This window comes from Acanthopagrus latus, chromosome 8 (assembly GCF_904848185.1).
Source record: "Acanthopagrus latus isolate v.2019 chromosome 8, fAcaLat1.1, whole genome shotgun sequence".
Lineage (NCBI taxonomy): Eukaryota > Metazoa > Chordata > Actinopteri > Spariformes > Sparidae > Acanthopagrus > Acanthopagrus latus.
The window spans coordinates 23,354,999-23,368,064 of NC_051046.1; the positions used below are offsets into that span (position 1 = coordinate 23,354,999).

Consider the following 13,066-nt stretch of genomic DNA (forward strand, 5'->3'; position numbering starts at 1 on the left):
TGAAGAACGGCTGTAACAACGGAGAAAAGTCCACTCATTTTAAGTGTGAAAATGATAATAAAAAAAAAAAAAACTCTTGTTCGAGAAAAGTTATTTATTTCTAAGAAATGTACAGTATAGAAAATACTCCATTCCATTTCCAAAATAATCTATGTCAGTCAGATAAGAACTTAAACGTAAACATCACTTAAAAATGTACAGGTCTTTTTTTTTTCAATGCCACCATGCTACTGAGGTAAAAAGACAACTGCTTAAAAAAACAACAAAAACAACATCAAGAAAAAAAGAAAACAGACACCACATTTATATTAAAACAAGTGTACAAAAAATGTACAAAAATTCTTAAGAGATCAAATAAATATGATTCACATTTAATCATGTCTAAATGGTTTTCACTAGTGCAGAGAGATGATAGCAGAGAAAAAAAGTGATAGTTGAATGCACACGTCTGATCATCTGGTGCCAGTTCTACACACCAGAAACACACACACACACACACACACACACACACACACACACACACACACACAGTATCACAACCTCACAAGACCTTTAAATCAGCACTGTCCTTCATACTTTAGACAGCACAAGCGAACACACTACGTCCAATGTGGCCATATCAGGCCCACTATATATTTAGACAATTCCCTATTTTACCAAAATAGCAAGTCATCCATGACAAGTCTTGTGTGACACATTTAGAAAATTGTCTCACAGCTTCTACCACTTTCCTATTCCATCATCCTTCCTCCAATGTTTTCTTACAATGACTTGGGTACCTATTACTATGGAACTCCGTCATAATGGCGCCAAACTTCACGGTCTATTAGGGGGCCTAGACTGGAACACTGCCTACTTTGTCTATTTTCAACAACCTGTAGGCAAGAAGGCATGCAATCTGTACAGTGCAAGATACTCACTTACAGAGTCCCATTTCAGACAAGTGACGTAACACCATCCATCATACTCCAACAATGATATTAAAAAACTGAGAATGAAAGTGCTGTCCCATTAAATCCCTAGTGTACACTTTCAGAACATTTGTCACATCGATAATCACGTCAGCATCTTGTTAAGGGCAAGCCAAAAGATTTTTTTCCCCAAGATGGTAAGGTACTGTAAGGCATTTCTTTATCAGTTCTGTAAGCCTCAAAACTACATGTGGTGCTGAAATCATCCGCTGGTCATCAAATGTTGACCTGCGGGAGTCTGGCAGAGCAGGAGAGGAAGTGGAGGGACTGTGTAGATGCCACCGACTGGCTAGATGAGGTAGATTGTAATTTTAACTTGTGATGAAAAACAGTATCATTGGATAAACAGGAATGTAGAATAACTCAAATTTGATCCATCTCACTTCTCTTCAACTTTGACGAAAAGGAATCAGACAGGGGGTTGGAGACAAAAGAGAGTCCAAAAGGTTGGCAGTGTGCTCAGCCAAATATTGTTATGGACAATTAACACAGACCGCTACAAGTTCTTCACGAGATGGATTGATTTTTGCCAAAGTTGCAGTCCCATTTTCCTTATGCTGCTCTTCCTTCAAATAATGCCGAAAAATACCCGTATATAGAAACTGTACACCCTGAGGATACGTTTAGTATTGACATGGGGAAGAGGAAGCACTCAAAGAAGCAACCATGCAAAGGGCAGAGCGGTGAATGAACGAACAAAGAGCTAACGCTACAAACTTAAAGGTGAAGAAAAATCCAAAACAGCAGGATTTGATGTGTATGCATGTCTTCTGTGTATGTGCATATATCAGCAAGGACATGTAACTGAGAGGTAAGGATATATTTTCATACATATATGTGTTTGACTAAAAATAAAGACTATCCAAGGCCACTCAATTCCAGGATGTCTAGACTCAGAAAATCCATAGTGCATAACAGAGAGTTAGGTATGGTCGGATACAAATTGCGCCATCTTCGCCAGTCCCTCTCTGCTGGTCAAAGACATTCTTAACAATGAAGGCCGCTCTGAAAGATGCATATAGTGCGTGTTTACTCCAGAACGAGAGAAACATTGTTAGAGTTGGGGTGGGAATGGACCGTAACTGGACCTTTTTCAGGACGGTTTATACTTCAGACAATTTCTCAGTGTTGGTGTCCATTCACGTGCAGCCAATCAGCTGCACACAACTAATCGTCTACACATTCACTCGTACATTCACAAAGGAAACCAAGGCAATTGCAAGGGGCCTGTGAGTTGGGTTAGGGTGACAGCCTCATAGTACCTCCTTGTCTACACCTGAGTTTAAAGATATTGGAACAGAAAATAGCAGTAAAATCAACAGCCCATTCCATCTTCATCACAGTCCTCCTTAGTTCTGTCAGTAGATTTATAGTCAATGAAGGTGACAGGCAGGCTGTGTTCAGTGGTCTTTCATTTATTCACATTTCAGAGGCTCAGAGAGGAGAGGGCTGTCCAGTGTTCTTGAAGGCAGTATTCCCTGTGTTTGACAGGTTGGCCAAGTGGTTACAGAGGCTGCCCTTTTGCGGGGAGGATCCTCGTTCTCGTTGGGAAGCAACCGTGTTTAGTGAAGTGTCCTTGAGCAGGTCAGTGAATTCCTACCAGTTCCTCACAGCTGTTCTGTAACCCTAACCTCTATGTGCAGAAGGGTAAGCGGAAAGAAAATCGTTCTCCAGCGCTCAACAACATTTCACATTTTATTATCTTTGTAATACCAGCTGCCTGGTTGGATCTTCGAGTCCAGAGTTAATAGTTTTTGTCCAGTGTACTATGTCCATAGATGTATGAGGAGTGAAGTTTCTGTTCTGCAGTGTCTGTCTGCTCTGTCAGCATGCTCACATATTTTTCCTTTTGGCTCACAGCTCTGTCCAGATGTTGTTTGATACCAACATGCCTAAAAGGAGAAAGAATAATTAGTTGAACAGTGACAATTTGAGTGCATTTAGGACACAACATTAATGTGGCTTGAGGGTGTAATGGTATCATTTCTGCGTTTTCATTCCTTCAGAGATGTATAAATGCATTTTGGCAGCAAATTCATATTCAGAGGAACAGACCATAAAGGACATTTATATTTAAGGAACGATAATAAGATAAGAAACTACTTAATGCTTAAACATTTAATAACATAGTGTGTCAAACAATGTGTTTACTTACTCTGATATAGTCACACGCCTTGTTTACTGCTGGGCCCACCTGGTGCAGCCATCATCTGTTGCCTGTGGACAAAAACAATGTGACTGTTGTTATCATTGGTGTTATTAGGTAAAAGTCAGCTTGCATCAGCTGTATACTCCAAACAAAATGCTTCATAAATGCAACAAAAGGCTTCATAAAAAGGATGTGTTACTGTGGTCACATTTGGGACTTTCAATTTATTCACTCTTTATTTCAATTTTTAGCTGTTAAAATGGCCATGGTGACATCTATATGTTGTTGTTTTTTTTTCATCTGTCTACCACTCTAAAACCAAAGATATTTAAATGGTACAACAACAAAAAATAAATGTGATTATTTACCCATGTTTCTGTTGAACCATTAATATTTTTCATTATATTTTGGCTTGATAAATAGCTTAACTGGGTCACAAAACTACTGGTTATGAAGTTTCTGTTGATTAATTAATCATATCAACACTATAAGGAATGCAGAAGGAACTTCTGCTCTAAAGAAAAGACAGCATATTCCAAAATAACTGTAGATGTGAGGCTAGCCAAATTTAGAACAATTATTTTTATGACACACATTCAAATTACATCCCCTCCACATTCAAAGAAACAAACACTAGTTGCAGTATAAATATACAGTAGATAGAGCAAGAATAAAAGTATATATACATATAAAAAAAACATATTCCTTTACAATAAAAAAAGTCTTCAATCTACAAACCGCACAAGATCAGATGAGTCATTTTACCCTGGGTGTAGGAAGTGTTCTTGTGCCAGGCCTCTCTGCTGAATCATCATGCCCTGGAAGTGGCCAGCAGGCCTGGGGTGTCTGTACATGGCCATGCGTGTCTGACCTGGAGAGTAGGGCAGCTGCTGGGGCCGCTGCAGAGCCTCCATCAGGTGTGGGTGAGGCCTTTGGGCAGCGTAGCGTCCTGGATCGGGGTATGGCTGGCCGGGGTAATGCACTCTGTTGGTACCACCACGGGCCTGAGACATGATGTGAGGTGGAGGAATGCCACCTTGCTGAATCCCAGGGTGCATGGCTCGAGGGTCGTACATGAAGCCAGACATCATGTGTGCAGCAGAGGCGGGAGGACGTTGCTGTTGTTGAGGTGGCTGGGTGCTACGGCGGCGAGCAGCAGCATTATGGCTGTCAAGGTCCAGGATTTCTTTAGGACTTTCAGGCCTCTCTGAGTTCTCTGTATGGGCCTGCTTTGCTGGGCTGTCTCCACTGGCTTGCACCCTGCTTTCATTTTTCCCCTCCTCTTGGCTTCCAGGGTGCGGCACGTCGGCAACAGGGCCAGGGGAGACCAAACTAGCACCACTGGGGCCCTCGGAGCCCATTGGTGACACGCAGCTCTCCTTCAACTGACCATTACCTCTAGCACTGGCAACAGGTAGATAGGCATTGGGTGGCATCGGCTGGCGAGGGTGATATTGAGAGCGATGCCACTCCTCTGGAGGATAATTCCCTCTACTGTTGGCCTGGTTATGGGCCTGAGTTTGGGGATGGAGTTGGGGGTAGTAGTGATGCTGCTGGTATTGGTGAGGTGGGTACATGTTGGGGTGGGCCTGAGGGTGCTGTTGGCCTGGCATGTGGTAGGAGTAAGCAGTCCCTCCCTGCTGGTGGTAGGTGGGGTGATGAGCAGGATTGTGGAGGGGGTTAATGGCCTGGTTGTGGTAAGGGTGTTGAGCTGTTGGAGGCATATGCCTGGGCATGTTTGTCTGGCTGAAATGTGGGTGAGGATGGTTCACCATGCCATATGGTATGGCTCCATTTGCCTGAGCTTGGGAGGGTGGAGACATGGTGGGATTGAGAGCAGGAGCAGGCCCTCTCTGAGCTTGCATATCTGGGTTACTACCCGTCTGCATGGTTTGATGGTGATTGGGGCTAAAAGCCTGGTGTTTATAAGCACCATTTGGAGGCCCAGATTTCATTATGGTGTGCTGTGAAGGAATGGTAGTGCCTTCTGTGTCCAGTCTACTTGAAGGCTCACTTGGTCTTTGATCTCCATGGTCTGCTGGGCTCGGCTGGCAGGGTAGTAGTGGGGTGGGATGGCTTGGAGGTAAAGAGGTGAGGGGGGTTGGCTGAGGTGGTCCAGGCTGGGCAGGGCTGTTCTGTGTTGGATGTTGTGGAGACATGTTTTGTGGCATGTGATGGGGTAGCAGAGAATTGTGTTGCTGTGTATTCTGGTTCATCTGCTGGGGAGAACTCTGAGGGTGGGACTGAGGAGGGGTACTCTGAGGTCGCTGCTGTTTTGGGATGCTCTGCTGGTGTTCACTTTGTTCATGGTGATTCTGCATGTATACAGAGTTGTTCTCTGCCATTTGCTGAGCGGAATTCTGAGATGCTGCAGCATGCAATGGTTGTACGTTCGGGTGAAGAACTGCAGGGCTTGGAGCTTTTTGCTGTGAACTGCTCAATGTATGCTGAGGGCGGCCGGGTAGAGGGGGATCAGTGGAGCTGTTGTTATTTGTGTTGAGATGGGGTGAAACAGCATTGGCACCAATGTGTTGCAGGGGACAGTGGCTGGCAGATTGTCTCTGGCCATCTCCCTTGTGCTTGTGGCTCTCTGTTGAAGTCTGTGGAAGCTTTGACCCTGATGGACTCTCTTGTGACCTGCCCAAATTAGGGGCCGGAGGGCTCTTCATCCCCCCTGCTGGCCCAGTCTGGTGCCCTGTGCGGCTAGGGTGCTCTTGGTCATTTGAAACAGTGTTTTTATGTGATGAAACTTCATCAGAAATGTTGTTGGCAGCCATTTTCTTCTCTGATACTGAGTCTGTAAAACAGAGAATAATGAAAGGAAAGTTGGTATCAAAAGAATAACAGAATTGATTCTGGCATTGCAGAATCCTTACTTAGCATTACAGGAGCAAGGGTTTAAGTAATTATCATAAATTATGCCATGTTAAAGTCAATATAAAAAAAGATGAAACAACCATTGTGCCATTCCATACAGGTTATCAAAGCTAATCAAATGTACAAACAAAACTAACAAATTAATAATGCAATCATGCCTTTTCCATTCCTCAAAGAGGGAATGCAAACACATTTGTAAGCTTGCCAGTGAAGCATAACTGATGACATGCCATCTCTTTTTTGTATCTTGTATGCAACCAGCAAAAATGTTCATACTAATAATAATTTCCAACTAATGAATATTCAATTTGCCACTTACTGTGAAAAATAATTAAAATCAAATTGCAAAAGGCACTTAACACAAAGGAAGGACAACGATGGGGGCTGTGCTACAAATTCAAACACTACAGTCTGGAAAGAACATTTCTGGAGAGAAAGGTTAGACTGTGCTTGGGTTCCTTCATGCAGAATACAGGCGGTGGGGGAAATACTGAGAGAGAAGGTCAAGTCTACCTTTGGGCTGCATGTCTGTCTGTTGGGAAGGCTGGCTGTCTGGCCCATTGTCTCCAGCAGGACGCAGCAGCTGAACCTCAGGGGCAGGGGGAGGCTGCTGAGAGGATTGAGTTGGGATGCTGCCAATTCCTGATGGGGGCCCAGGCTGCTGAAAGTTGCCCATGCGCTGATGAGGAGCACCAGCAGGGGGTCCAGAAGAGGCTGACAGCTGCTGCAGGGCCAGCATCTCTGGGCTTTCCAGCATGGAAGCCAAGCGTGTCCTACCAGATGAGTCTGGGTGGGCAACAGTGGGACGTGAGGACATGGGCCCTGGGGAGCTGACCGCTGCAGACATTTGATACTGGGCATTAGGAGGTGGGTGGGGAACTCCAGCAGCTTCTGGCCATGGTTTTTGCCCCACTGGAGGGGGAACTCCACCATAACTAAAGCTGCGCTGGTCCACAAAGTTGGGATCTTGCATGCGCATTCCATTGGGTCTCTCCTGGTGATTCATACCAGTCCACATATTGGATAGGCTCATACCAGGGGGTCTCAAACCTGGGTAGTTATGCTGAGGTGGCCCTTCTGTCCCTGAGAATCTGTTACCCATGGGGTGCATGTTGTGTCCCTCTGGACGGTGCTGCGATGGGTACATGCTGGCTTCAGGAGGAGGTCCAGGCTGGAGGGCCATGGGACGTGGACCCAGAGATGGGCCATGAGTTGGACCCATGTAGGGGTGCTGCTGCTGGTGTGGAGGCTGCTGCTGGTTAGGATCTGGGCCCATTGGATACCGAGGACCCATGTGATGACCTTCAACCATGCGATGCTGAGAAAAATATAAAAAAATAAAAATAAAAACTCAAAGTTGGCCATTTTGATCAGTGAACCTGTGCATCAGTCCTTTTTAAGATGCAATACAGTTTTCCCTCCGTAAAAACTGTGACTTTTGTGTAATAATGTTAATAAAGGTGTAATTGGGTCTATATACCTGCATGTTATAGCTCTGGGGCAAACGGCTCAAACTGGGGTCTCCATGCCTGGGAATGTGAGCTGGGTAAGAGAAGCGGGGATCTATGGCCATTCTTTGGCTATACATGTGTGGACCGTGAGGACCAGCAGGACCAGGTGGACGAGGGAGCTGCAAAGAAAAAGAAAGAATTTACTAATCAAGTTTTTCCTTCTACACAGGCAGGGATCAGAAGAAAAAAACCTCAAACATGAACGTTTTCATATCACTTATTAAAATACACTACACACTACAGTTGATCATTTTTTAGTTATCCTGTGGATACCTGTTGCCTTCGGTGGTACATGCCCCTTATGTCCCCTTCACGGATGTGCTGCTGGCTTAGAGGCAGCCCATGGTGGTGAGGCGGGCCATTAGCCCAGTGTGGGAGAGGAGGAGGTCTTTTTGGTTTGCTGTCCTCATCCTCTGAGGGTGCACTGCCCTTACCCCCCTGAAAGGTTCGCTTTCGTTGCACTTGCTCAGTGGCCTTGATCAGACTTTCAGGTCCCATATTTCTACTGCTACGATTGCGCTTTTTGTCCTTGCGCTCCTTGTCTTCACTGCTGATGTGGAATTCCTCATCTGTGTCGCCATCCTCCGATGGAAAATGTTTTAGTAAGGCCCGGCTAAAACACCGCTCTAGAGTCTCTGCCATGATAGTGTACTCTGGGGAAAGGAAGACATCAGCTATGTTCATACGATAAAACATAAAACTTCCAGCACAAAACCACACACAAAAACACATTAAGTACCTATAGCACATCAACTCACATGTACTCAAATAATAGCTTTCATCTGCATAATGTGAGTCAATCCATGCCTTTTACACACACTCCCACACCACACCACCTCTGTCTATCCCTCAGACATTTCTTTACACTCAAACCAATATGGATGCCGTGTACCCATTGACACATACTCGCTCCTCTGTTCTCAGCTAAGTGCTGGCCGGCTGACCAGGTCAGAGGGCGTAGGCTGACCCCTGCTCCTCCAACCCCTCCCACCTTCTCCTGCCCCACCCTGGGCCCCCTTACTACTCTCCTCCCCCTATCCCTGGGGAGAGTATTCAGTTGGATGGATGGCTCCAGACAGGGGGCTTAGGGGCTGGAATTTTTCTCTGGCACTGCAGGGCTCAGATCCCCCTGAGCACTGGAGCACAGCTCAATCACTCCTCATTAATCACTGTCAGGGCTGCCCTGGCCCCGGCCCCTACACAACAGCAAGTCCAGCCCCTTTCCTTTTGCTCTCACTCCCACTCGTACCCCCAATTCACACCCCAAAATGTTCATACATGCACCTATTTCTCACAACATACACTAACTAAAATGGATTTTAATGCATTTGTTCAGGTTTGTGTTTGTGCAGCTGTTAAGTTACCACTGTCTTCTCCATTGTATTCAACGCAGTTTTCAAACATGAGCTTCACATCGGCAACAAATTCCTCCTTTGCAATGTAGTCCCCATCATTGAGCTTCCTTTCAATGGTGGACAGGTCCATGGGAGTCTGGAGGGTTTGGCAGAACAATTAAATGATGTATTTGTGGTTGACTCCATTAGTTGAGATGTGAACCACACATATACCAACACAATATTAGAAAGAAACCTTAACTACTATGTCATGCCAGTCATCATTGTCTTGTATTTAGTACCTTGATGATCTCGTGGTAATTGGGGGCATAAGAGTCATCAACAGGCTCCAAGAAAGGCCAAGCATCTTTATGGGATTTTAAGGCCTCAAGCACTGTAGAAAAGAGACCAGACCTGACATCAGAAAAACAGTAATGCAGATTGAGACAAAGCAACAGCTTTAAGTAACGACTCAGCAACCATACCTTTGTACAGAGCAGTGTAGTCGTCATCAATTTCATAGCTGAAATGTCAAACAGACAGTAGGTTACAATAATCAACCCTGAGAATCATTCAATTAGAAATGAAAATCTGAAATGTAAAAAGCCTATTACAATTCTTTATTCCTGCGTGTTCTATGGACAGGAGAGGTAGGCTCCAGATTCAGGAGTTCGGGTGGCAGGTCTTTCCCTTGAGACAGCAACCAGGCCTTTTCCTCTCGCATCTTCCGCCTCTTGGCCCGCTCTGAGAAAGGAACGATGAACACAGGGGACAATTAAAAAAAAAAACAATCTCGGGGAGCTGGAGGCAAACAATATTTTAATTGCTTTTTCTGGCTCATGAGTTAAGTTTAAATTGTATTTGCTTCTGTTGAGGCTGTCGGGAAGGTCAATGAAAGCCAGGCCTCGACCATCAGAGACAGCTGTGGCTCACATAAGTAGAAAGAGAGCAATTCATCAGCCATCTTTTCTTAGGCCCATTTGATCAAAAGAGCAGAGCAGATCAGAGAGCATGCGTATGTATCGCTGCTTTATCTTTTAACATGAGAGGCCTGCCAGCCCCCCTGCCATGTGGATTAAAGAGGTTTGAGGGAGGATTCCACATATGCAATCCACACAGAGCGCAGGCCAGGTCCTGCTGTTCATCTATAATACATTAATGAGGCTCCTCCACTGAAGCACAATCAGCAGTTCATTAACCCTTGACAGATGACATCAGAGGGTGGGAGAAAAAGAGAAGTGATCCTGTGATTAAAGGCGCTGAACATTCCCTCTCTATTCTCTGTGTACTATACATAAATCACAAGGCTTCAAGTGCTGCTATGTTACTGCAGATTTTTTAGCTGTTCATGATCCATTATTCCCCCGATCCCCAAGTTAGAGAAAGAGTACAAAAGCCCCCTACCTGCTGCTGACACGTCGCTGATGAAAGAATGTGAAATAACTGCAGCTTCTTGATATCTGACTTTTAGCACTCAGATTCATATTTATTTTTTGACCTTCAGTCATATACTAGTAGACTTATGAATATGTGATCTTGCTACACAGCAATATTATCCAATTCTGGAATTAAAGGTATTATTAGCACAAACAGGAGCATCTTTTCATTTGTGCACCATCCTTTTATGCAGCAATCCATCTTACCCTCAACAGCTTTGATCTTCTCCATCTTTTCTCTGTGTTGTTCTTCCTGCAAAAGTCTTTCCTCTTCTCGTCGCTGCTCAGCCAGCAGGACCTGTCGGTCCAGCTCTTCATCTTTCTTCTTATCCTCCTCTAAAACAGCCTTCAGATTGTCCTGAATACATGCAAACAAGCACATTGGTATTTTTTAGAAAACATTAATATGTAGAAGCAGAAAGTTACTTGTCTTTAACTATATAATCTTTGTGCAAAAGCAGAAATAATGTAGAGAAGCTGGTAGGCTACAAGGGATGAACAAACATCTCACTGAGCCTGAATGTATTGCAGTAGTTCACAACAGTTTGTGAAAAGGACTGTTGAATGAACAAATAGGACAACATTTTTTTGACATCTATATCTTTTCAGAAACAAGGTTACAGTAGAACTACATCTGCAGTCTGCAATTCTATTAAAAAACATGCACACAGACAGACCTCCTCCTCTTGGTTGCTGTGTTTTTCAGAGAACCGCTGTGATATGCGAACTGGGGTTGGGTCCAGTAGCTTCTGTTTCTGCTCCCGCTCCTGAATTTTTTTTAAAGATAGAGGCAGTTCAGCGCTGTGATCCAAATATGAACAAACATGTGAATGAGAAATCCATACTGGAAGCTTACATTGCTCCCAAACTGATTGTTTTATAATACTCTAAGCAACAGCAGACGACAACTTACAACAAGTTATTTCTTTATCTAATTTTCTCTAATTTTTCATCCATCATTCAATTTCTTATTTATTTATGAATTACATATGTGTACATGCCTGTCATTTCTGTTGCCAACAAATTACTGATTGAGTCTTCAAGACAGACAGCCACACACAAGCCACACACAAGCCAACACATTGACAGGCCCTGGGGAATCGAGGAGGAGCAGTGAGTATGGGAGGTCACTGGCTCTCCCTCCCCTCCCCCCCCAGGTCACCCCCTCTTCTGCTGCCTGCATTCCCACACCTTTCCCTAAGGGTGACAGCCTTGCACAGTAAAGAAGTTGAACCCTGTATGTGGTCCCTTGAGTCTACTAATGTAATGATAAGCTCCAGAAAAGAACTACAACAGCTAGTGTGAGTAAATGCTGTCCAGTTTAAAGAATACACTATGCAGTAATGTGACACCAGCTGACCAATCATGAAAGTTATTTTCAATCCCCCAGCATGCATTTTGAAGATACGGTACTGTCTAAGATGCACCTTTGGGTCCACATCAATGACCTATCAGTGATCCAGATTTAGCACACAGTAAAGGAAGGAAACTGAGTGTTCTAAGCAGATCCCTTGAAAGCCTGTCTATATCAGGGACCAGTCTGTCCAGCTCATGTCAGAGTTCATCAGGGAAACCTGGCTGTGAATAGCTGTCAGCCCTGCATAGCCAACAGCACAGAGAGGTGTCATAGTCAGGCTTCAGGCCATCCATAAAACAACCATGGGAGGCCTAAACTGCATTAGCAACTGTATGGAGCCAGCATGTGAGCAGGTAAGAAAGCGAAAGAGGAAGGACGATGTGTGTGAGAGAGAGGTAGAGAAAAGAGAAGAGAGAGAGATCGAAAAAAGACTACTGAGGTCCTAGTGTGGAGCACTGGCATATCCTCAGGCTCCACAATTCCTCCCTACATTACCACCAGCACTAAACCCCCCCAACCCCCCAGCCCCCCATCCAGCACAAGATAGAGTGCCTCTGGTGTCACCACTTAGAGAGGTCGAGAGAATCCTGCAGCACAGCAGAGCTGTCATTCAAGAGGCTCCATTCTGCCTCAAGGTGAGCTCCCGCCCGCTGTCAGTGCCCCATGAAATGGCTGGTGACAGCAGCCTGAGACACATTGAGGGAAGGATTCAAGAATCTACGCACTGTGTCTATTTGACACGCTTGTATGAACACAGCTGCATATAGACAGATATTTCTATGTGAAGTAAATGCACACACATGTTGTTCATGTTACAAAGTTGAAGTCGTTCATTGAGCTACATGGAAATGATTCTGGCTTCTTTATTATGGGGAGTGGCTGGTTTTGGAGGTTTTTGTTGATGAAGATGATGCTTCTGACTCTGGGAAATTTCCCCCCACTAGATGCCATTCAATAATAAAAAAAAAAGATAAACATCTTTTGTAGACATCATGTGTAAAAGACTCAAGTGTTTCATATAAATCTCATGTACATTTGGTCTTGAATAGAAATTAAAGCACAAATTCCACACAATACCATGGTGAAATGGGGTGATGTAACGCTCATATAATTAATAGGCGAGTATTAAGGCCAGTATTTTGATCTCCTGCTCTGCAACATCAGTGGAATTTAAGTGCATATTAGAGGAACATTAGGGCATGAACTTCCATTTAATTGAATCTGTTCTTTGAGAGGAGTTTTAAAAAATGTGCTATTAAAGCAGCTGTGGTTCAATTTCAAAACAAGATCAGAAAGCAAAAACATTACAACTCCACTAGAAGGCTTCACTAATATTCTGCACAGACAAAGGCTATACATTTCTTTTGCATACAATAAATCATGTCAGTATTAGTAGTACAGCTGAGCGTACAGATAATGAAAGACATGATA

The 13,066-nt window shown here is 44.3% G+C and overlaps 1 protein-coding gene across 2 annotated transcripts in view; it reads right to left on the reverse strand.

The window, feature by feature from the left end:
• Window positions 1–79: 79 nt before the first annotated feature.
• LOC119023829 (cat eye syndrome critical region protein 2) overlaps window positions 80–13,066 on the reverse strand; it is a 37,429-nt gene continuing 24,442 nt past the window's right edge. For both annotated transcript variants that reach the window (XM_037106032.1, XM_037106031.1), the window contains exons 8-19: window positions 10,956–11,045; window positions 10,486–10,636; window positions 9,457–9,586; window positions 9,328–9,365; window positions 9,145–9,236; window positions 8,873–8,999; window positions 7,782–8,161; window positions 7,478–7,627; window positions 6,511–7,315; window positions 3,886–5,917; window positions 3,127–3,188; window positions 80–2,863 (exon numbers count right to left, since the gene is read on the reverse strand). In XM_037106032.1, the coding sequence (XP_036961927.1) occupies window positions 3,137–3,188; window positions 3,886–5,917; window positions 6,511–7,315; window positions 7,478–7,627; window positions 7,782–8,161; window positions 8,873–8,999; window positions 9,145–9,236; window positions 9,328–9,365; window positions 9,457–9,586; window positions 10,486–10,636; window positions 10,956–11,045 (4,047 nt within the window). In that variant the 3' untranslated portion in view covers window positions 80–2,863; window positions 3,127–3,136. The remainder of the gene's footprint in view (window positions 2,864–3,126; window positions 3,189–3,885; window positions 5,918–6,510; window positions 7,316–7,477; window positions 7,628–7,781; window positions 8,162–8,872; window positions 9,000–9,144; window positions 9,237–9,327; window positions 9,366–9,456; window positions 9,587–10,485; window positions 10,637–10,955; window positions 11,046–13,066) is intronic.